Genomic DNA, 25,510 nt, shown 5'->3' with positions numbered 1-25,510 from the left:
TTGTACTTGCACTATTGTAGAAATAGTGGCACCAGTACACCATTCACCATAGAGAAAGGTTAAGGTCAGGTTAAGGGGCACAATGGGCTATGCTATTTCTGAAGCCATTTAAACCCTTTTAACTGAAACTTTGATTTCATACATACTGTAGCTATGCATTATTCTGCTCCCAGGCCTATGGTCCTTTGTCCCATTAAGTCTAACCATCACTGTGGCTGTGTTGACATGATAGTTGCTTTATTGTGGACAGTCTGAGATTACCACCTCCCTTGGGATTTAGCATAATGTTTCATCATGGCTCTTGAGCTCTTTCCTCTCTCTGCTGAATTCTTATCAACATCTAAATTCTGCAGCATACTCCATATGAAGGCTTCAGCAGGTCAACAAGAACACAATTAGGTCATTGCAGAGCAAACAAACGCAGTGCCTTGTTCAAGTTCGTTTCTAACTAGCCGAACGCCACAGCAGAGATACCGAAGCGTGATTTGGTCAGACACTCAATGCGCTCGTCATTTATACTGCTTTATTATCGCAATCTGCCAGCAATGGGCAATTTTGAGAAAGAAAGGTTGAGTCAGGAGTTTAGGAGGTAGAAACTACAAACCTCTCCAATCCCTGTCTGATGGCAATTCATTAATGCAGAGAGATAACACGTTGTCCACTGTCTGTCTCCAGAAATGTCAACATCTCCAAGATAATTTATGTCAAAGCACTTCGGAGGTTGATGTAAACAAACAGCAGAGATCCATAGTCCAATCGCTGTTCCAGCACTTTATACAGTGGGCGGGGTGTAACGTTAAAATCGAGTATAAAACAGTTTTGTCTTCGAGAGAGCTTTGGCTCAGCAAGACCTGCCAAAGCCGAGATAAGTTTAACTTTGTTTGCACTTTGTAGTATGCTGCAGGCTTTAGTCTCGAACAAAGCATCCTAACACCACCCATGTCTCTCCTTCTGCTTATTTTTCAGAAGTATTAGTTTGTGATTTATCTTTTCTTTTAAAGATATGTTGGTCCTCCATGCAACATTATGTTATGATACAGTGTACTGTACAGGGTGTAAGGCAGGGTGGAGCTATTCCAGGTAGATATCCTCTGTTGGGCAGGAGAATTCCACAAACTCCTTATAGTATAACTGGAAGGCTTTCCTGGAGGTCAAGAGAACGTTTACAGTTAGTCTTAGAGCTTGCAGTGATACTCAACTCTACAGTACCTGTAGGTAGGTACGGACCAGTATAATATGCAGGCAGACAGTTATTCCAATGATCTTCAACCTCAATTTAAATGTCTAAGTTACCTAGCAAACATCTACAGCAGTCAAAAGAGCTAAAGTAAAACTGGTAATTGTGTCAAATGCCCTAACCAGTTTGAATTTGAGCTACTCTCTCTCAGTCCCACTTTCTGCCTTTTATTACACCTATGAACATTATGGCTAAACGTGGATAGTCAGAGGCAGCATGCACTATGAGTATGAGTAATGTACAAAACCTTTGTGGTTTGGTTACTTTGTTTACTTTGTAGTGGACTGTCACGGTCCATTTCGACCTGTTGGGATGCTACCAGTTTGTTGTGCGGGGTGTTCTAAATAGTAAATGTGGCTCTAGAATTTCACTTTAAAACATGCACAAATGTATGTCAAATGAAGGTTTGAAGCTGTGAGGAAGCCAAACTCACCCTACTGACTCTGCCATGGGTTTGGTGGAATTTTCAGAAACGAAGACATGGCAGGCAAACCTCTGGTCTGCTGGGTGCTTGGTGATGAAGCCAAAATACCTGCAGACAAGACATACAACTTATTTGACTCCAAACAGGTTCATCAGCACGATAAAATATGTTCTCAACTCTTCTTGATACACAACCAGGCATACCATGAGTTATTCAACTTAAACAAAAAACCAAAGAGTTATAGGCCACCATGGGGAGATTTCTTTTTGAGCGGTACCTCCACTCCATTACGCAGCTATGTTTGTCCCTATGCATGACGCATGTTCCTATGTGTTTGTGTCTGTCCAAGCACGGAAAGCGGCAACACGGTAACTCTGACATTTCTCGACCGATTCGGATGCGGGAAGGCTCGTTTAAATGGGATGGAGGTTGTTCCTTGGCTTTGTGGGAATGTGCATGCATGATGTGTGGCATTATGTCTATATATACAGTATGCGCACACTCTCTCTCTTTCTCTCTCTCTCTCTCTCTCTCTCTCTCTCTCTCTTTACTCACTTGCTGTTTTTGGGGTGATAGCCACAGAAGGAGACGTTCTTCAAGTGGAAGAAGTGACTGCACTCATTACTCTGTGGGCAGAGATAAGCAAAACATAACAGTTCAAACAGAGCGTAGTCTGACATAAAACCCTTACTCCAGACCCCAAAACAGACATTTAGCACCTGACTCCATATTTTAATACGGTGGCATAGTGCTTTAATAAAGGCTTTTAGCAACTTTCCTTGGAGTACCCTAATAATGCCCACAGGAGGGAAATGCACTTTTAATGGTCTGACGGGTGCGTGCGTGTGAAAGACAGAAAGACAGAAGTTTCATGTCTCACCCTGTCACAGGCATAGTAATCATCCTGCACCGCCAGCTTGATGCCTTTCACGCTGATTTCCACAATACAAGTAGAAGGTGGGTTGTACTGGACTGTCATCCTCCTGTTGGTGGCGATCTGTGGGCAGTCACACAGATGACAAATACATCTCATGTTAAAAAGTGTAAGTGTTAAAAAAATGTACTGTAATTCTGCAAACTGTTAATAAATATTTCAATCAATCAATCAATGGCCAGACCGAATCAGCCGTTGGCAAAAAATAATTGCCATACCACACGACAGTGTGATTTGAGTCTGGCTTATTAGCCAGGCTATTAAGGAAGTGGATTAGGCCTGCAGTAATAAAGTATGGTCGAGTACTATGTTCTTACATTTGCATTCACATAATGTAAGTCTCGTACACTATACCTTCTGCATAGCTGCGCACAGAACATCATTTCCTTTGTGATAGGGCACCTGGACTGAACCCAGAAATTTAAGTCTGTATCCATCCATCCATTCACTGCTCTTTACTGTAAAAAGGGCAGAAATAAGCAAAACAAGGACGGTTAATCCATAACCTGATACACTTGACTTTTGACTCTGACTCACATGAAGGTGCCAACCGCATTTTTACACCATACAGTGCTCAACCACTGCACTGATGGATCATGTCACAGAATTTGTACACTACACTGACATTAAATCTCACCATTAATTTTCTTGGTTCAACTCATCAATCTACAGTATTCTTCATGTTTGTAAAATAGGTATTTAACCATACTGTATTTCATTGTTCCTTTTTGGTTAATTTATCATCATTTTTAACCTTGGTGAGCATACAGACCCCCACAATATGTAACTGTTTTTAGATCATTTTGAAATTTGTTTTAGCTTTTTATTTGTAAACCTATGTAATTCACATGTATACCTTTTTTCTGATCTTCTGATGTATTGTGATGTTTTTTTTTCTATGTGATTGTATTACTCGACGACACTGAAAATGAGTTTGATTACTCAGTGTAATTTCGAGAATAAATTAAACGTAAATTAAATGTTGCCGATTAAATCTGGGTGCTGAAATGTAATGCGCAATCCTCCACTGCCCCTGCCTCCCCATTAAATACCATCTGTTGAAGTGCTCTTCAACAAAAATAAAAGAACAAAATAAAAAGAAAATAAAAAGAAACGACCCCCTGTAATAAATGGCCCACCTTTTGTGTCATGGGTTCAGGGAATAAAACAGACAGTGGTAACGTACCATTGTAGTTGTCTGAGTCCTTGTTCACCTCCATAGCGTAGTATGCAGGAAAGACGCCGCGGGAACCCGTGCGCATATTGTAGCCCTCGTACCAGAAGTCCTCTGCCTGGACCTCTACCAGCAGCGGGTCATCCACCTCTAGCTCTAACTCGTCATCATGTCGGGGAACAAACCTGCCACAGCCACAAATGAAAAAAACATATTCTGAGTATTTCACTTTGATTCGGTCGCATACTGAGAATACAATTTCACAGTCCCAAGATACAAATTGGAATAAATTTGTACTGAATGCTTGAGCAGTAGAGGTCTGGTTTCCCATGGCGAAGACCCTTGTGTAATAATTGTTTACCATTTGATGAATCTTACACAACACACCATTATCTACACGTATGACTGTATATAATCTAGCCTACTGGCTACGTATAAATACAGCCAGCACAATTTGCACCCTCACATGCACGCACGCACGCACGCACGCAATATTTCAGACAAAAGACGGATGAAGTGAGTGTCAGTAATGTAGTGTAAGAGTGTCTGGCCGGGGAAGACCAAAGCCTGCAAGAAATAACTGTTAAAGTAAATCTGGTGTCATCTGTAGGCCTATATTTCACATCAAGTCAATGAATGAAAGTCCACTGTTATAGAATTTATATAAGGCCAATGTGTACATTAACTGTTAATTACCTGGTAATTTCTATTGTATCTGATTTGGACTGTAAAGTGTTTAACTTCATGAAAGGGGGTCTCGTCACAGGCTCCTGTTGTTTTTTGTCAGCAGCTGTTCCAAGGGCTATTTTCTCCTGTTGTCAGTTTGTTGAGATTTGGTAACATCTGATTCTGTATTCTTGACCTGTCAGCATCTTTGTTGTAGTGTCTCTCAGTCCATACCAGCCATAAAAGGTGTCTAAGATGACACCTCAGGGGGCTTTGGCCCACGGGTGTTTTGCCCTACTGGGGCTATAGGGGTGTGGAGCCCAGGCCAGCTAGCTCCTGCTGTGATGATCATCTCTGAATACATTTTGTCAAGCCCTGACCCTTCTGTGGAAACATTGTTTTCCCATAACAACACTAAGCATTAACTGACTTTAATGTCCACAGGCGGGAATTGTCTCCTGTGACAATGAGCGGTGCAATTTGCCATGAGTCTCGCACTGAATGTGCTCTTTCTGTGAGTTCAGCAGTATTACCACAACGCCTTTCTAATCAGTTTCTTGACTCATGCTGAGTCTGTTGGTACACAAAATGGTTTGACATAAAACTGGAGGCAAAGGGGGGAAAAACACCACAAAAGAAACAGGATTGTCAGCCACATGAGGAGGTCAGAGCTTTGCCAAGTTGTCCACATTGGCCAAATTCTTAGAATTGGCTGGAATTACCCTGGAGAGATAAAATGTCTGCCAAACCAGCTAACTACATCAGAGGGGGTGGTCTGCAGTTAGCTGGTTAAGGCCTCTCCTCTGCATAGCAGAGCAGCTGCAGAGGCGGGTACAGGCTTTAGTTCCGACACACCAAAGGGCCGACAACCTACCCCAAACCCTAACCTTACCCTAACCGCAAGCACAACGCAGCGTGTCGGGAGCGACGTGTGATTTCCGCATGTCGGACCTTTGGTGTGTCGGATAAGCGTGCGCAAACTGCGCACCCCACCACGGCCTGAATTAGCTTGGAAAACCATTGTCAGCTATTTTTTATCAATTATGCACAAAACCTCCTAACTCCATTTGAGCTGAAAAAAGTTACATTTTGGAGTTAGCTGGTTTCTGCCCGACAGCAGCTAAATGTTAGTTTGCTTGGCTCATGCTTGATAAATGAGGGCCACTGGCCACTGCACTGAAAGAACATTGATGATGGTGATGGTGAAGATTTAACTTTGAGAGTGGATTTGACTGATTGCTGATTTGACTGTGCAAGGGTAGTTCTTCTATCTCACCTGTACACAGCTCTGTGAGTCTGGTCTCTCTCTTCTCCGTTGACAAGACAAGAAAACAGACCAAAAGACTCTGCGCCTTTAAAACAAGCAAGGAAAAAAGGGCAAGGAATTATAAATAAATGAAGAGTTGTGATTTTTCACTGTCAGGCACCGTAGCATGCTAGTAGGGAAGATTAACCGATTGAGAACTCAATAAAGCCTTTCACTGTGCAACGTTAAACTCATTGGGCAAATTACATTCAACTCAATACAGAGATTTCAGTCTATTAATCAGCTTTATTAAGGCCTTGTGCATTTCTATCTATGGCCCCAAGGATGCTCTGGCCATCTGATATACAACGCCTGGGTGATTCTAATGACTATGTGATCGCTGCTTTCTAACAGCCTCTTAAGAACATTGAGCACATCCAAGATAAGGACTGTTAGAGGAAACTACAACCCACACATCTGCCTGCCTGCCTGCCTGTCTGTTGGCCTACAGCCTGATTGGGGGGTTTGAGGCACTAGGCACCTTAACCACACCAAAGGGTCGCCCGCCGTGCAACTCCTTGCAACATGCATCTACTTGCGCTGACTTGCGACAGAATGGCGCTTGAACTTGCAAATACAAGCACTACCGACATGCCACAGGACATATCACAACTAACACCGTCTCAACCCTTTGGTGTGGTTTGGGCTATACAGGTTGCTTTCTAAAAATATATATATTTTGTAATATATTTTGTATATATTTCTCAAAATCTCCCTCTCTCTCTCTTTCTCTGTTCCATTTCTTTCCGTCTATATCCCACTTTTGTTTTCACTTCTCTCAAAGTTTTGTTCTTGGATTAATGACTCCTGCTTTTCTCTGGCACATTTGCACAAGGACTACTGGGATGTACACTAAATTACTAATAACAGATATCCTGCTTAGGAGGATAACTGCTGCAAATGTTTTACTGCTTACAGATTGTAAATTCATTATATACAATCTATCTAATATTGTATATTCATCAGTTATCCTACCATCTGATTGGATCGAACCTGATAATCCACACAGCGCTCAGCCTGTCCACAGTGCAAGCAGTAAAGCTGCGGTTATTGTATCGTAAATCTATGTAAATATTGCAATATTCTGTGAATTATGCAAACTAGACCTGTACGTGCACGTCACAGTCGGCCACCGGCCTACTTGGGAACGATGCAACTTGGGAACCTAATGATATACGTTGTCATAGCACCCGTTTTAACTGTCAGCCGGTGTCCCACATGGATATCTGTGTATGTGACTGTGTGCCTGTGTGTGAAGACTGCAAACTGAAAAGTATACTTTGCAATCAATTCGGCCCACTGGCAGAGCCTGATTGGTTGAGCCTCAATTGGCTGAGGCAGAGGCTGGAAATTGCACAGGTGAAAGGAGTTTATATTGATGTGTCAGTCAAGTCCCGGATGTGAGAGGACGCTGGCGCTTGTTGGACGCCGCTTCTCCATCCGAGTTTTAGATTAGTTTTAGTTTTCTACGTTATTTAGCAACTATTTTTGCTCTGTTTTAACGACCCCACCCTTTCATTCCTCCCCCATGTTAACCAAGTCACCAAAACCGCCTTCTTTCACCTCAAGAACATTGCCCGTCTCCGACCCTCTCTGTCATTTTCCGCAGCCGAAACACTCATCCACGCCTTCATCTCATCCCGCCTTGACTATTGCAACAGTATCCTCTACGGCACCACCTCCAAAGTCCTCAATAAACTGCAATATGTCCAGAATTCAGCTGCCCGCCTGCTCACCAGTACCCGTTCCAGAGACCATATTACACCTGTCCTCCGTGACCTTCACTGGCTACCGGTTAAACAAAGAATCCACTTCAAAACACTCCTGACCACCTACAAAGCACTAAATAACCTGGCTCCCCCATACCTCTGTGACCTCCTCAAACGCCATGCCCCCTCTCGCTCCCTCAGGTCTGGTGATGCAAACCTCCTCGACGTCCCCAAAACCAAACGCCGTACGTGGGGGGATAGAGCTTTTGCCTTTGCTGCCCCAACCCTGTGGCACTCAGAGATGCCCCTACCCTTCAAACCTTCAAATGCCCCCTCAAAACCCACCTCTTCAAAATTGCCTTCCCTAGCTAACCCTTTTCACTGTCTTTTAATGTTCTTTAGCTTTTAGTGTTATTTTTTTTCCTTTTTCTATTAAAGTTGTTTTTAATTTGTTGTTACCTCTGTAAAGCCCCCCCATGTAAAGCGTCTTTGGGTACTCAGAAAAGCGCTATATAAGTTTGAGATATTATTATTATTATTATTATTATATAATAAACTGGAATTACAATATGCCTGCTGAGCACTGATGCTTAAAATAGAATAATTAATTTCTATATATTTCAAGTTATATATGTGCAAACATTGCTCCAGCTGCTCTAGTAGCTACCATGTCATGGGGGCGGTGACTTACTGGAGGATCGCGAATGTCCGTTCATGAAGACATTGAGAAACTTCTTGGAGAAGCTCAGGTCCGCCTCTGGGGTGGAGTCATCCGACAGGCAGGCTGTGGCCTCCCTCTGCACGCCGCCCAGCCTCTCTCCATCCTCGTCCTCAGCCTCGTCTTCCTCCCCCTCTTCCTCGTACTCCTCCCCGATGGCTGACTCATAGGGCGGCGACACGCAGTTGTCGTACACGGTGGCGCAGTCGCTGTCGTCGCTGTATCCCTGGTAGCACTGCCGCAGGCTGACCAGCTCCAGCTGGGAGTGCGAGTCCACCACCAGCGTGTACTTGACCGAGTCGTACGACAGCCCACTGGCCTCCGAGCTCATGGAAGTCCGTGGCGGGGCGGACTCGCCCTTCCCCCCGCCCCTCCTCGCCATCCCGTCCATGATGATCGTGTCGACGTCCTCGTCCTCTGGCCCGTAGGCGTCGTCGCTGGCGTCCACATACTCCACCCCGGTGCCCGCCCGTAGGACCGCCCCGGCGCCCATCCCTCCTCCTCCTCCCATTGTCCTCAAGCTGAGGTCCAGGGCCTGGGAGGAGGGGGCCGGAGGCGCCGACGGCGTCATGCCGGCCGGTGGGGTGATGAGGGCCTCCACGCAGGAGGCGTAGGAAGGCGGGGGCACGTAGACCTCGTCGTCGTCCTCCTCGTGGATGGAGGGGTTTGTCCGGTCGGGCAGGGGCGGCTGGTAGGGCGGAGGGCCCTCCGTGTCCGAGCTGATGGACATGCGCCCCTGCTCCGCCTGCTGGGAGAGGAACGGGCGGTCCTGCTCGCACGGCGGCTCCAGCGGGTCGGCGGAGCGCTGCACGGGCGTCAAGTAGATCTCCTCGGTGGGTTCTAGGCGCACGTCTGTGTGGTAGCGGATCCTCTCCCTGTGGTGCCCCCCATCCACCTTCCCCGCGGGATGCAGGGGGGCTGGGGTGTAGTTCTGGGGTGGCGGCGGGGCAGGGGGCCTCTCCTGGACTTTGGAGCGAGTCCCTGCCGCAGCAGAGGAGCCGCAGTGCGTGTGTCCGGAGGAGTGCGTGTGTCGGCAGGGGGCGTCCGTGGAGGTGCCGCGGTCTTTGGTCTGCGCGCCGTGCACCGTGTCCTCGTCACTCAGGCAGCTGTGCTCATGGGGAGGGGTGAGTTCGCCTGCGAGGGGAGGTGAAGTCACGCAGAAGGACAAGCATTCCCACGCGCAAACGCACACGCATGCACAGCAGCACACGCAAGCGAATACCAGGCAGACACAAATACAGAACAAGCATGCGTACAGCGATAAACAAAGACACAAGCAAACATGGAGAGATGACAAGCAAACAGACACAGAGAGACATATGAAGACAGACATGGTCGCAGATGTGCAGCACAAAGATTAGAACAACATTTTAACAGAAAATTTAAACCACACGGGACACATTCACATACGGACAAACATACAAGACACATACACACACACACACACACACACACACACACACACACACACACACACACACACACACCATATACCAGGGACACAAACAGACAGATGGAAATAGGAGAAGAGAGATCAGTGGTTAGGTAATGAACATAGGGATTATGCAGATACATCTCCATTAGTCATCACATTTGGTGGACAGTTAGCAAGGAAAAATTTATAATTGTAGTATTGTCATAATAGACCAGATATACCTTCCACAAAAAAAATATTATGGCAAGGTGGCAACTTCAATCTCTGTAATATCTCAAAGTGACTTCACCATAATAAAATAAAATAAAATAAAATAAAATAAAATAAAATAAAATAAAATAAAATAAAATAAAATAAAATAAAATAAAATAAAATAAAATAAAATAAAATAAAATAAAATAAAATAAAATAAAATAAAATAAAATAAAATAAAATAAAATAAAATAAAATAAAATAAAGATTCCTGGTTATTTTTGCACTGTACTATTATGCAGTATGCATTCAATAGAGGTACTATGTATACATTATGCATTCTGATGGATAATTACTGTACATATCAGCTACTGTACAAATACGGTATACTTTAGTTTACACTGTATATTGTAAATTAGACATAGGCCTACAGCACGCACGCACGCACGCACGCACGCACACACACACACACACACACACAGTACTTGTATAGCTTACTATCATATCACACATTTTCTTTGCAACATCTATAAATGCTACTTTTTTATTACCGTTACCTATGTTAATTGAAATGACCTCTATCTTATATAGCTTAAAAATATACGTGTATGTATTCGTTTTATTTTATAGCTATGTGTAGCCTACTGGCAGTCAGCCTGGTTTGTAGAGTCAGTCTTTGTGAGGGACTGTTCAAAAGAGCTGTGGCAATGAATTGTGACAGCCAGGGAGCTATAGCTAAGCCTCAACGGGCTACCTACAGCCCAGCCTGGGCTGCTAGCTTCACTTAGCATAGCATTGTACTGGATACGAAAGCCTTGAAAACAACCCTGAGAGTAATCATAGAAATCAATTTTTCTGTCATAAATAGTGAATGACACCAGAGGAACAGTACGCTCAGTTGAAGTTGTAAAATCCTTACACAAACCTACTAATTCAGCTACACCCCTAAAGACAGTGAACTAGTGGTCTGACCCATGCAGCAGCCTGTAAACATTACAAATGTTGTGAGGAACAGCTCACCTGTTTTGAGTGGGGAGGATGACCGTGATACCTTTTCCTGCCAACTGTATTTCTTTCCAAAGGAGTTGTTGTTTAAAGTGTCCTGTGCATTGGCAACAAAGAGAGGAGAGATGAAAAACTGCGATAAGAATACAGTGACACAGAGACGCTGTCAGAGAGAAAAACGAATGAATGAAAGAAGGTTAGGTTAGCCTTTTGGGAGAATTCAGGATACAGAAACTCTATGTACAGCTCCCCTCTACTGACTCTTTCTCTGTATGTCAGTCCACACACACACACACACACAACAAAGCTTTTATTCAGCTGAATGACCAGGGATTCTTTTGTCTGTGTTTCGTGGTGTGCATTTAAAAGGGAACTGGGCCTCCTACCAAGCTACTGGGCACACACACACACACACACACACACACACACACACACACACACACACACACACACACACACACACACACACACACACACACACACACACACACACACACACACACACACACACACACACACACACACACACACACACACACACACACACACACACACACACACACACACACACACACACACACACACACACACACACACACACACACACACACAGACCACTTCCAGAAACCCATTCAAAATCACCTCTACCTCAGTTGGAACTAGACTTGCCTATAATGATCCTAATCTATCTTTCTCTGTGTGTGTGTGTGTGTGTGTGTGTGTGTGTGTGTGTGTGTGTGTGTGTGTGTGTGTATAAATTGATTAAATTCTACTTTTTTATTACCGTTACCTATGTTAATTGAAATGACCTCTATCTAGTGTCCTGAGCATGACGTTAAACTGCTCCGTTGTAACTACCACCGTTAATGTAGTGGGTGCAGATTTAAGATGCATTTGCAACCTCTGTGGACTGTGTGCTTCAACACCATCGCAAGCTTGCATACTACAAGACACCGATGGAGTATACAGACAGCCAGTGCTGCTTGGTGGCCCTTCCCATGAGCAGCTACCAGGAAGAGAGGTGTTGTACCTGGCCTTCTAGCTGTCGGAACAATAGTGGGTGGAGTTTGGGCCCATGGGGGTCAGCTACAGTTACACTACAGAGAACGATATGACAACGGGCGGCAAAGCGCACTGGGAAATTGTTTCCTCTGGTGGTCCAGCCTGGGACAAACCCACGGACTGGTTGTTGGAGCGGGTTTCGAACTTAGGATGCCTACACTACTTGTGCCCATGCAATGCTGGATGACATGACATGCTTGTTGTATTCATGACTGAGGACACATGCCTTGATTTTGTGGATGTAACTTTGCTGCACCTGCTCATGTGCTGCCAGACTGCAGTCTGTTGCCGCGCCAACGCACATGATGCAGCAGGTGGGCGAGGCACAGGTGCAGACAAGTAGAAAAGCCTGCACATCCCATATATGCCCATAAAAGGACCGACAGATAGAGATCTCCATATCAGTTGGATCGCTGGTGCAACGTAGCTGTGAGGGCCGTAACGCAGCCCGATCTCTAGATGTGAGGGCGAAATCGCAGGCCGATGCTGTAGTAGTCTTAAGTTAACTTTTCATTGTCATTATGAAAGTTTCTTGAATTGTGACAGTAAATTAGGCTACTTGTGTGCATTGTCTTCTCTTGCCTGCCTTGAGTGTAGTCTCCAAAGCTATTTAACCATCAAATGTGGCCAGGCCTATACGGACCTAACTAAATGTATTTCCGCTCTGTGTATGAGTCATAATATTGACATGATACTGACATACTAACCATGACATCGACATACGGACCATGATACTAACCTACTGACCATGATACTGACATACTGACCATGATACTGACATACTGACCATGATATTGACATGATGATACTGACCTAATACCGACCATGCTACTGACATACCGACTATGATACTGACATACTGACCATGATACTGACATACCGGCCTTGATACAGACCATGATACTGACCATGATACTGACATGATACTGACCATGATACTGACATACGGTACTGACCATGATACTGACATGATACTGATATACTGACCATGATACTGACCTGACCATGATACTGACATACCGACTATGATACTGACATACTGACCATGATACTGACATACTGACCATGATACTGACCATGATACTGACATACTGACCATGATACTGACCATGATACTGACATACTGACCATGATACTGACATACTGACCATGATACTGATCGGTGAGGTGCAGCAAACTCTGCATGAGGGTTAATTATAATTATTTATAATTATAAATCCTTCAGCTCTGAGAGTTAAACTAACAATCAGAATTTGGCAGTGTATCGCCTATTCTGATCATAGGTTTTAGTTTTATGTCTCCACCTAAAGGCCTACAGTTTAGCTGATTTGCATTTCTATATTAAATCGTACTCAATCTGAGAATCCCATCGTCAAATATTTTTTAGAGGTTTGGGTTGTTTTCTTACCTTATTATGAGCTAACCATTAGCTAGTCCATTCCTGAATTATTTCGTTCCGTTGTGGACGGTGTTTATTAGCAATTTAAGAAATAAAGAATAGGGTCTCATTGACTTCCATTATAACGGGGAAAGAGCTCTCAAAGTCACTCTTTTAGCACATAAACAATTCAAACGAACGCAACAAAAGCTGATCAAACGATCTGATTGGTCCAAATCTGTACACCCACTCCTGAAGCGTATTATTGGAATGCCGTTGAGCCACTATATGGGGATGTAAACAAATGTCGTCCGCTTGTCGCAAAAAACATTCACAATGGACGTGTTTGAGAGAGACACTTTAGAAGACACTTTGGAAAAAGTCAGAATCAGCTTTTGTTGCTTTCTTTTATGTGCTAAAAGAGTGACTTTGAGAGCTGTTTCCCCGTTACAATGGAAGTCAATGAGACCCTATTTTTAATTTCTTAAATTGCTAATAAACAACGCAACGGAGCGAAATAATTCATGGAATGGACTAGTTTGCCCATAATAAGGTAAGAAAACAACCCAAACCTCAAAAAAAGTGGTCTCACCCTTTAACAAAAGAAAAGAGCCCCCTGGGGACAAAAATATAATTTAAATTTTAATGTTGGTGTCCTACTGTGGCGAGCCAACAACAAAGCTCTGAGCTAGTCTACTGTGGTGAGCCAACAACAAAGCTCTGAGCTAGTCTACTGTGGCGAGCCAACAACAAAGCTCTGAGCTAGTCTACTGTGGTGAGCCAACAACAAAGCTCTGAGCTAGTCTACTGTGGTGAGCCAACAACAAAGCTCTGAGCTAGTCTACTGTGGCGAGCCAACAACAAAGCTCTGAGCTAGTCTTGAATAAAGATATGTGATGTCTTTCCCTGCCAACTAATGCACTGACCTGGAAAAAGCCATTTGGCAGTCCTCTGGCGGTTTCTCTGTCTCTCTCTTGGTCTCTCTTTCTCTCTCTCTCTCTCTCTCTCTCTCTCTCTCTCTGTCTGTCCCTCTCTCTCTCTTCCCCCCCACAAGAGGCAAACATTTATTTTTATATTGGGACAATGCATCGGAAACCTCCCTAAAGTCAATATGCCATTGCTTTTAAATAGTGGGCATAACAGGCCATTAGCAGTCCCCTGCCCCAGAGGTTTTGAAACTGTCCTCAGCACAAAAGATTGTGATTCTGTACAGTACACCAACTGATGCCTCAGACGTATATGCCAGATCTTTTGGTCGAATACAATTGTACAAACAAACAGGGAGCCAGAGCACCACCAAGGACATTACACACAGACGCCTGAGATGGCTAGGACATGTACTGAGGATGGAGCAGGACTGCATCACAAAGGTGGCCTTAAGATGGACACCACCAGGCAAAAGAAAACCTGGGAGGCCCAAAACCACCTGGCGCAGAACTATAACGCAGGAGCTGGAACAGATGAACCTGTCCTGGGGAGAGGCGCCAACATGCTGCCAGGGATCGGATGCAATGGAGAGCGCTCATTAATTTGAAGCCTTATGTCCCATAGGGGACGAAGAGGAGTATAAGTAAGTATGTACCGCAGTACTGTACATACGTTGTGATATTATCATAACGCAGTATTTAGCAGCGCACGAATCAGAAGCACAGCATGATGATGATACTATTACTGACCAAATATACATGAAGACACTGGCACTGTTCTGATGGTGAAGGTGGGAGTTGGACCCAGGTCCCTTTTTACATGTCCAGAGTTATAGATGGAGTGCCACAATTTTTGTATTTTTCCAGTTTTGTATGTGTCTAAGATGTGACAGTACTTCATTAGACACCCTGGAGTCGTTTTTATGTGCAATGGTGTATTAACTTTGTATTTAGGGTTTCTTCCTGGAGGCTGAACCCTTGACAGTAATATAGTGACACCACACTATCAGCCCCTCCCCTAACCCCTCCCCCTTTATCATACAACTACAGCTGTGGGTGCAGCTTCAGTTCAGGTGGATCACCACCCATCACCACCCACCAGGCAAACCAGGCATACTTAATGAACTGGTGGGCGTGCCCACATAAAAACAACATTTTAACAAATACTGTACACTTTTTTGAAAGATATATACCTCCTTATATAACAATAAGAACTGATGATCATGTTTTAGGGTGGAAAAAAATCACGGCACTCCATCTTTAACTCTGGATTTTACCCATCAGTGAGTGAGAGGAGACCCAGGGGTTGGTGACAATAACTGATTGAGCCACCAGGGTGTACCACATATTAGTTGGGTTTTGTTACACTCTTGTGCACATATATTAACTGAACAATCAAATGACAATGCAACAAATGTATGCAAACCCATTCCATTTTCACCATCTCAGAGATGTGCTCAGCTGACCCTGTGGTGCTCAGCTGACCCTGTGATCTACTAGCGTAGCGTCCCACTGCTAAAGGCCATTATGTAAAGCATAATCCTCATGTCAGCAGACTCAGCACCATTCACTGAAAGTTATTTCGAGGAAATCTCTCTATGAATGTAACATCAACAATAACCTACGAATTATCATTTGGATTGGATACACATGGTGAAGTTGCTACTACGGCCCGCCACACAATTGTGCCAATTAAAATGTTTTATTTTATATTTTTTATATTTTGACCAATGAATTTCCAGAATATTTAACCCTGGGGACCCTGTATAATTATGTTAAACAATTTTTCGAGAGGTTGGTAGTTTGAAATCCCACCTGGCCGAAACGCGCCCGTTGTCTCGTCAGAGGTAATAAAACATGTGAAAAGGACATATGCTGTGTGCTGGCGCTTCCTTTTTTCAATAGCCTCTCTCTCTCTCTCTCTCTCTCTCTCTCTCTCTCTCGTACTACACATCAAGATCCAGAGTGTTAATTTAATGCAGTGTAACAATTGACCTATTTCTGACACTCTTTCCTGAGCACCAGAAATAACAATACGATTGATATAAAAATAGGATTGTTATTTTTGTTTAAGATTGTGGCGTTTCATCTCTTTGTGTCAAAATCACTTTGTTCACTCTACCGTGACAGGAACTCCTCACCAGAGGTTGCGTAACATATCTTAGGGGTGATACAGAGCAATTATTTTCTTTGTATCCACATAGTCATGATGACACACACGCATGTGTATGCAGGCAGGCAGGCAGGCAGGCAGGCACGCACACACGCACGCACGCACGCACACACACGGACTGATGCTCACAGAGACAGGGTAATCCATCCGAGACAATCAATGACAGCAATGCTCAGAGTGCATGCACCTTGACTAAGACCTCTGTCAGGTGAACAACAAACCCACATACAGTGTCTGTATGCACAGAACCACACACACACATACACACACACGAGTCACGAGCTAACGGAGACGGGCACAGAACAACAGCTCTCCGTCTCCCTTTCTTTCCGACTTACAATACCAGATATTGTTCAAGCAGACAAACACGTGTGCACACTGCACTGCACTGCACTGCAATACACACACACACACACACACACACACACACACACACACACACACACACACACACACACACACACACACACACACACACACACACACACACACACACACACACACACACACACACACACACACACACACACACACACACACAGAGGAATATTTGTGGTGATATACTATAGTTTTCATATATTCCTCTGGCAGAAACATTGTTTCGAACAAACGACACAGATCGGTCCCGTCACTCCTCTCATTTCCCTCCATTAACAGCCTCAGCTATAGGGAGGGTGTTAGTGTCAACGAATGTGCCAGGGGTCAGAGGGGGGAGACAGACAGGGCGGTAGAAGCATATACGAGGGCTCACCTGAGTGCGTGGCACAATGGAGATGAGGTTAAGGGTTGTGGGTCTCTTGGGTCGGTAGGTATCCATGGTGACGGGCGCCGTAGGATCTTTGGTCCCCGGCGCTGGTACGACTGCCAACGCCTTGCAGGACTCCTTGTCGTCGTGGTAACTGTCGTCTCCGTCGATGAGGTCCAAATGCAGCATCTCAGCCTGGAACTGTCCGACTGCACCTAGCTCCGCCCTCCCAGATAGGCTATTGGTCCCTCTCCTCACCTGGCCCTGCGGCAGATTGGAGGATGAGCGAGTAAGTCGTGAGAGGGGCGGGAGTGAGCGAGTGCCAGAGAGAAAGAGAGAGAGAAATACAGACAAATCAGCCCCTATAACGCTATAGCTGCTGACGCTGAACCGCTTGGAGCATCAATGAGAGAGTGACAGAGACAGAGACAGAGAGAGGGAGAGTGGGTAAAAGGAACAGATTGTGGATGAGAGCTTGGCAGAGAAAGAGAGAGGGGGCAGGAAAATGGCATCATTCTGTGTACTGAATGTGACGTCATTAACCTACATTACAGTCATAGGCGGTCAGTATCCCAGGCGGAGAATGAATCACACATACCTTTACTCTTAAACACCAATGATAGCGCCACTGGTGCTCAAGCTATATCGTTTAACCCAGCTCAAGTTAATGCAGTAAATCAGGGGAAGGCAACCACTGGCGCCAACATTGGCATGGGAGCGTGATCACTGGCACACTGGCATTTGAGTTCTTTTCATTAAATGAACATTACATATTTAAAAAAGGTTTAGTAAATTAAATTAAGTCCTCTCACATATATAAATTACATCCTGCACATAATTTTACATTCATTCAAACTCCTAACTCTGGGAGGGAGTCTGGGAGAGAGGTCGAGTCTAATGATCATTTCATCCTGATATATTTCATATTACAACTAAATGGTGTGTCCAAAAGTAGAATTGGCTGTCAAAATTAACAGACTAAGACCACCACACACACACACACACACACACACACACACACACACACACACACACACACACACACACACACACACACACACACACACACACACACACACACGACAAATAATAACTAACAATAGTAAATCAAACTTAAATTGTGTTTCAAAGTGCTTTTCATTCTTCCTCTCTCACTCTTGGTCTCACACACACATCATGTTTCCTGGTACTGCTACATATATAGCAATCACCCTAATCCAACACTCAGTGGAAACTACATCATCATGAAACCTGTATAATCCTGAAATCAATCATGCAAGCATGGCTGAAATAGACTGTATGAGCCCAGTGCAGCTCGTAGTGTGCACAGCACACAGCACCAACATTATGGGTTGAGTAATCAACGTTCAAAGTAGACATGTCTGCTGCCTGAAATTAAACACTAATCAAGAAAACACATACTCACATTAAGAGCCAATACTTTGTCATAAGACAAAAATGTCAGTTCTCTTGTATGCAGATTGTGTAGAATTCTTAACAGCATACTCTGTCAACACCACTGTCCTGAACATGTAGTGAGTTCTTAACAGCATACTCTGTCAACACCACTGTCCTGAACATGTAGTGTCATACTCTGTCAACACCACTGTCCTGAACATGTAGTGTCATACTCTGTCAACACCACTGTCCTGAACATGTAGTGTCATACTCTGTCAACACCACTGTCCTGAACATGTAGTGTCATACTCTGTCAACACCACTGTCCTGAACATGTAGTGTCATACTCTGTCAACACCACTGTCCTGAACATGTAGTGTCATACTCTGTCAACACCACTGTCCTGAACATGTAGTGCTGTTGTTACTAGGAATAAACACAAAAGCACATGGGAGGAAGTGGACTAAGAAAGGGGAGGAGCCAAACCGAGTTTTTGTTTCTACACAAAAAAGGAGGTGGTGCAATAATCTCTACACTCTGATATGGAATTGATATATTAATTGGTGGGATGATGATGTGTGGATGTACAGTTAGAGTATAAGCTAAACCTAAGCCTCTAACAGGAAGTGAAGGTACTGTACAGCAGCACTTCAGAAGGCTTAATTGTGTATAAATCCAGGTGGTGGGAGGGGGAGAACATCTGGCTGTATCCAGAATAAGAACAGTATTCCCTCTAGTCTTGTCAGTGTCAGAAGGAAGACGATGTGCTTTATTTATGATGTTAGGTTGTACAGAGTCTAAACAAACGGAAATTTCTTTAATCAATGATCCTACTTTTCAATCATATAGTCGCCTCAAAGCAAAAATAAATCCAAAAAGCAATGCTAATTTGGATAATGACAGAATAGAAGTATAAGGTATGTGTTGTTTGTGTGACTGTGCATGTGCACTTGTCACAAATCAGTGGCCCAGTATAAATGCCTTATAAATAGTATTATTTCTGCTCAGCTACAGTATAAAGAAAAATCAACCAGATCAGAATCTCTCTCTCTCTCTGACACGGTTTTCTATATTCGGAGTATGCTACATTGAGTGAGAATGAATGGGAACAGGGAGGTGATCAAATGCCTAATCTGGAGACTAGGAGAAGATTTGTATGCTGGACAGGACACAGCAATCACATTCCACTAACAGCTAGGAATGGCTCTCCTCTAGTCTGCTCTCCTCACTTTCTCTATAGGGACAGAGCTCTCTAGAATATAGATTAGACTACTGACTACAAGACAGAATTGGAACAGGAAAAGAGGGATGCAGGGATATGCTAGGACCTGGACTATCAAGGCTATACTGGGAATGAAAGATGGTTGGTTTGGTATTCTGTAGCAAGGACATTTTTGAGAATGAAACCATTTTAATGTAATTCTGCATTTGACCCTAACCCTACGAAAGATATGTTGCAATGCAGAAAGAATTAATGAATGAGAAAAATGTGCTTTTAGAGGAATGGAGGAGTAGCCTCAATAAATATATTGTTTTCAATATGGCTTGTCGCCCACCCATCCATCCATCTATCTTTCTCCCTCTCTCCATCCATCCCTCCCTCCTGCCTATAAATAGCCATAAACTCTGTCACTGTGTGGCTCTCTTTCTCTGTCTCTCTCCAGTCAGAGGATACTTTCATCTTTTCTCTCATTCACTCTCACAAAATCTCACTCCATTCAAACTACATCATTGAATGTAGGTGATTTATGACATTGAATATATGGATTAATGGAGTAATTGTCTGAATGGCTGGAGAAAAAAAAGAAGAAGAACAAAATGCTTGTACTGGATGGAATGCATATTCCATGCTCATGGAGAGAGAGAGAGAGAGAGAGAGAGAGAGTGAGTGTGTGTGTGTGTGTGTGTGTGTGTGTGTGTGTGTGTGTGTGTGTGTGTGTGTGTGTGTGTGTGTGTGTGTGTGTGTGTGTGTGTAAGCAATCGCATGTTTGAGTGTGCATGTGTGTGTGAGTGCGTTTTTTTCTCTCTTCGCCTGGTGTGAATGCATTACTGCCAACCCACAGACCCGTAACAGTGAGGATGTGACTGTGAACTGCTTGTTTCATGACCTTAATTACGTTTGGTTCCTTTAAGAGCCCTGGCCTCTGTTGCTAGGAGACATGAGAGTCTTAGCGACAGAGGAGACACTGCCTGACGATCTCTGATGCTCGGTAACCTCGACCAATCAGAACGACCACCGGGGGAGGAACATAACAACCAATAACAACCAACAGGTCTCAGACATAAATACAGACTCTGAGTCTGCTTACAGGGAGAAAAGAACATTAACTAGACAAAGTGCCAATCGGCACAGGTCTCCACCAGGGCAGGTCAGGTTGTGGCCTCATGGTGGCGCTATAACAGGCTGTTGAGGAAGATTTGGGCCGGAGGTTCGTGTTGGAGGGATGCAGGTACAATGTTTTTCCATGTGTGCATACATACAAGTATACAGATCGATGCAGTTATAGCTAAAAACAGGAATTGGCCTGTTATAGCGCCACCGTGAGGCTGATTTTGAGGAAGAAATTGTGGCATGTCGTCCTCGGCCTAGTGAAAATGTGTGTGTATAATTTAACGGAAATTGCACACTGTGTTTGTGATTTGTGGCCTTTTTTCGAAATGGACGAATCGTGTGAGCTTTGGAAGCCAATCTTAGCCAATCAGGATGGAAGATGGGAAATGGTGGCGCTCCGTGTTGATCACATGACTATGGAGATAGTGTATACCGATTTGCGTGAAATTTGGATAAAATCTGAAGGAGTAATAATAGAAAATGTGTTTTACATATGTCGGCCTCCTGGTGGCGCTATAAAGAGCAGATGTGAAAAATTCCAGGCAAAGGTTTTTCCTTGGCCTCTAGGGAGTTGGCATACAAAGTTATCCACAGATCCGTGCAGTTAGAGGTAAAAACACTTTTCGGGCAGTTATAGCGCCACCTTGAGTCTGAATTGAAATTGTTCATGTGGCATTTCGTCCTCGGCCTAGTGGGAATGTGGGTGCACAATGTCACGGAAATCACGCGATGTGTTGATGATTTGCAGCATTTTGTTTGAAACTGAGCACTCCTGTGAACTTTGGAAGCCAATCTTAACCAATCAGGATGGAGTGTGAGAAATCTGAAAGACCGGTTTCGTTGAATGGCTCTAGAGAGACTGTGTACCAATTTGCGTGATGTTTGGACAAAATCTGTAGGTGTACTGTGCAAAAACTTGTTTTGCACAAAGCGGCCTCCTGGTGGCGCTATAACAGGCCGTTCTGGAAAGTTTGGGGCAGAGGTTCATCGTTGGCATCCAGGGAGTGTGTGTGCAAAATTTGGCATCGACCGGGTTAACGGTGGTGGAGATTAGCTGCTCACGGACACACGGACGGACGGACGGACGGACACACGGACGGACGGAGTGCAAAACATACTCTCCCCACATGCCTTCGGCCTGGTGGAGACAACAACACCTATTACTACACTGAAGATTTATCTTATCTTATTTAAACTGATTATTTAAACACAATTTGCCGTTCTTTTGTGATTATTGTAATCTATGATGGCATTGAGCTGGCATTGAGTTTGTGCTAATTGTGGCCTCGTCCTCAACCTCAGTCCACTGCTCTGTACACTTGGTATGCTTTGTTTTATGTTTTCTGTAGGGCAGCTCAAAAGTTAAAAAAAAGAAAAAAGGGAATTGAATGTTAACTCTTTTTTCCCCAAGTCCGTATACGTACGTCGACGCTAGGTGGCGTCATATCCCAAGTCCGTATATATACATACCCCAACGTATACTCCGTCTAGGCGTCTATATAATAGTATGTTGATTCATACGGAAGACTTTAACATTAGTCCAGTTCCTATAGCAACGTCCCACCGTTCCAACTATGGGATTGCAAATATATTCACCGTGCAAACCAGTGGAAAGGAGGATTTGTAACCCTCCATAAATCGGACACCAGAATCGCTGTCCTTTGTGGATTTTCTGGCATCCACATTTCGGATTTAATTTGTGCCTTTGTACCGCGACACTGCCGCCATGTAAAAGCTTCTGACGAAAGGTAAAGACTATGGTCCTGATTCTTCAAAAACGAAATGCGCCAGAGTGTAACGGTGGCGGAAACAGATATCGTATTTATCCGTCCGATCAAGCTACGTTGAGATGACGTGTTATTCAGAGAGTGGTGTGTACCACAGGTGCGCAGGTGTATCGCAGGTGTATGTCATACTGAATGCAGCGGGTGCAAAGTGATCGGAAAAGCACCCGACAACCTCATCTGCATTGATCCACGCCCAATTTCATACCATAAAAGGCTTCAAGCATGACTCAGCAGACAGCAGTTTGTCTGAGATCACAGCCGCGGTCACTGCTATCGAAGCTTGCAACGGTGCGTGCTCCGCTGAAGCAATATAATTATAATTTATTTAATTAAGTTCGGGACCAAGGCGGGTGCTCTCTCACACCTATGCAGAGGTAAAACATATCCGATATTTAAAATATCGGATATGTCAATTGTCAATGCAAAAGTCGTCTTTTCAGAGAGAGCGAGAGAGGGAGGGGGGCTGCATGGGCCCTCGACACTGTTGCGCGATAAAGAACAGTAGCCCATAGCCCCATACATTCATAAGTAAATATATTATAGGCCTACCTCGTAGGCCTGGGATCCTCTTGTCTGAAGAAATTATAATCCAGTGAGTTTATCCAGTGAGTTAAACTATTCTGTGTGTGGCATCCATGTGATCAATATCAATATACATTATTATAAATTCTGTCTGTCTGTCCGTCATGTTCACGAGTGGAGGTGAGCTGGTTTAAAACTGATATGACTGGCCGACTTTCAAACACGCTGCATTCATTAGGCTATAAATGTGGTCTTCTATTTTTTATATAGGGCTAATTAGCCCTATTAATTTTCCAATGTGAATCGGATCGGCAGCACGCTGCTGTCTGCCCCCCCCCCCCCACACACACACACACACACACACACACACACACCGAAACAACGTTAGATTCGTACAGTGCAAAATGCAGATAAGTGTAGGCCTATGTTCTTATTATAATTGTGAGTTTGTTTTTTAACATGCAGTCCGCGAGAGCCGATCTACAAGCTCACAACGCGTTGCACTGCGATAGTAGCCTAGAGAAGGCTGTCCAGTGAGCAGCGCAATCGCGCATGCATGCTATAGAAATATCCTAATAAATAAAATAAAAGGTGTCGGGGCTTGCAGGGGCAGTTTCCTTATGGGACTCTATAGGCTAACTTGCCTCTAGAATGCATGCATTATAGGCATACAAGTGCACTCGGCTTTTATATATATATATATATATATATCGTTTTTTTATGTGCTGATCGACCAATATGTTGGGGGCACATGCCTACATATTTTATCTGAGATTTGGGGACTATTTATTGATTCAGCATGAAGACTAAAGGCCTTCTGAATAAATCTATATGCAAGTGTATGCTTCCGCAAAGTTCTCTCCGCCACCTAAGAGGGTGGCGGAGGATTTAGCGGAGTTACCGACGAACCAAAGTCAGCGTCAAGTTCACGGCCATTTCCATGAATTCCAAATTAATGTGGGAAATCCACGTAAATGCCTTTCCGCCAGCGTCACGGCAAATATATCAGCGGAAACACGTTGAAGAATCAGGCCCATTGTGTTTGTTCCAATGATACTAGAGTGTATGTGGCGAGTGTGTAGTGGTGTGTGTGTGTGTGTGTGTTGTGTGTGGGGTGTAAGTGAACGTGTATGCTGGCCCCTGGAACTGGGGTTTATGCAACAGCTAGCGGTAGAGATAGAGTTAAAGGTCACTCTCCACCAAACAATACTACGTACCCCAGAGTACTTCCAACAGGGGCGTGCATACGTAGACGCCAAGGGGTGCTTGAGCACCCCTTAGTGGCCCTCTCTGGACCAACATGCCCTTTTGAACGTCAATTTTTTGTACACTATTTTTTCTTTTTTGTATAATTTATTTGTGTATAGTATGTGGCCCATGGTGACATCGATCAATTCTGGATTAAAAGCGTATAATATATTTATTTATACATTTGTCATGATGTTGTATGTGTGTGGTGACTGTCCACACACACACACACACACATACACACCCACACGGGAGGTATAGTGTCCTCCCAGGCTCCCTCTGCCTCCTTTCACTCACTGTCACTCAACGTGAACGTGCGTACAGTCTGGACAGATGAAGTTGAAAGCCAGGGCAGAATTTCGCAGGAAGGGCTTCTGACTTCTTACATTCTCACGAATGACGGACCCGGTCCAAAAGTTGCACGGTCGTGACCACAAGCAGCCAGCCAGGTAACAATAAATAAAACGACCCAGGCACTTAATTTGGACCATGCGGGCGCTGACTCGGAGGGGGAAGTGAGGGGAAAAGATAGATCTACTAGGCGCATGGGGCTGCACCGCTGCAGAGTGCAGACTGCAGCCCCATGGCCATGAGCGATGAGGATCTATCATTTATATGGAACGAACGTACGCTTAGCTTGATGCTAATGCGACCCCCCCCCCCCCCCCCCTCTCTCTCTCTCTCTTTAATGCGCGATAGAGACGCGTCTCCCTCTCACTCTCTCTCTCACTCAGCAGGGAATGCTTCATATTGACATTGGTTGTTCAAGTTAAATTGATGTGTTGATGTTATTATGATATTTACCATAGGCAATATGCCAATATTGAAAAAAAAGTTAAAATGACCAGAGAGCAGGCTCATCAAAAATGTATGTTAGGATATTTCTGCTGTGCAGACCCGTTTTTGACCCGAAAATAACGACTTTATAATCGGAAATAATCAAACATGCGCCCGTGCATGTGGGCCGGTGGCAATTGGACCCCTCCACCTGTGAAGTACTGGATACGGCTGTGTGTGTGTGTGTGTGTGTGTGTGTGTGTGTGTGTGTTAGAGAAATGTTTTGTTGCAGCTCGCTGCAGCTGGTGGTTCCACGCGCCAGATAAGGTGCCCTTTTGTTTCACTTGAGCACTGCCCCTCAA

General features: G+C 44.3%; 1 protein-coding gene across 1 annotated transcript in view; it reads right to left on the bottom strand.

Annotated features, from left to right (window-relative positions):
* Positions 1-996: 996 nt before the first annotated feature.
* mapk8ip1b (mitogen-activated protein kinase 8 interacting protein 1b) overlaps positions 997-25,510 on the bottom strand; it is a gene marked incomplete at its 5' end in the record, with an annotated part of 53,353 nt that continues 28,839 nt past the window's right edge. The window contains 10 exons of the mRNA XM_083793354.1: positions 997-1,144; positions 1,671-1,769; positions 2,217-2,287; positions 2,542-2,658; positions 2,950-3,053; positions 3,782-3,954; positions 5,712-5,787; positions 8,142-9,302; positions 10,816-10,897; positions 17,091-17,348. Of these exons, the coding sequence (XP_083649480.1) occupies positions 1,072-1,144; positions 1,671-1,769; positions 2,217-2,287; positions 2,542-2,658; positions 2,950-3,053; positions 3,782-3,954; positions 5,712-5,787; positions 8,142-9,302; positions 10,816-10,897; positions 17,091-17,348 (2,214 nt within the window). The 3' untranslated portion in view covers positions 997-1,071. The remainder of the gene's footprint in view (positions 1,145-1,670; positions 1,770-2,216; positions 2,288-2,541; positions 2,659-2,949; positions 3,054-3,781; positions 3,955-5,711; positions 5,788-8,141; positions 9,303-10,815; positions 10,898-17,090; positions 17,349-25,510) is intronic.

Source organism: Protomyctophum parallelum, assembly GCF_964188405.1.
Source record: "Protomyctophum parallelum genome assembly, chromosome: 2".
Classification (NCBI taxonomy): Eukaryota; Metazoa; Chordata; class Actinopteri; order Myctophiformes; family Myctophidae; genus Protomyctophum; species Protomyctophum parallelum.
The sequence above is the reverse complement of the archived record's forward strand: the minus strand, read 5'-3'. Positions and strand labels throughout refer to the sequence as shown.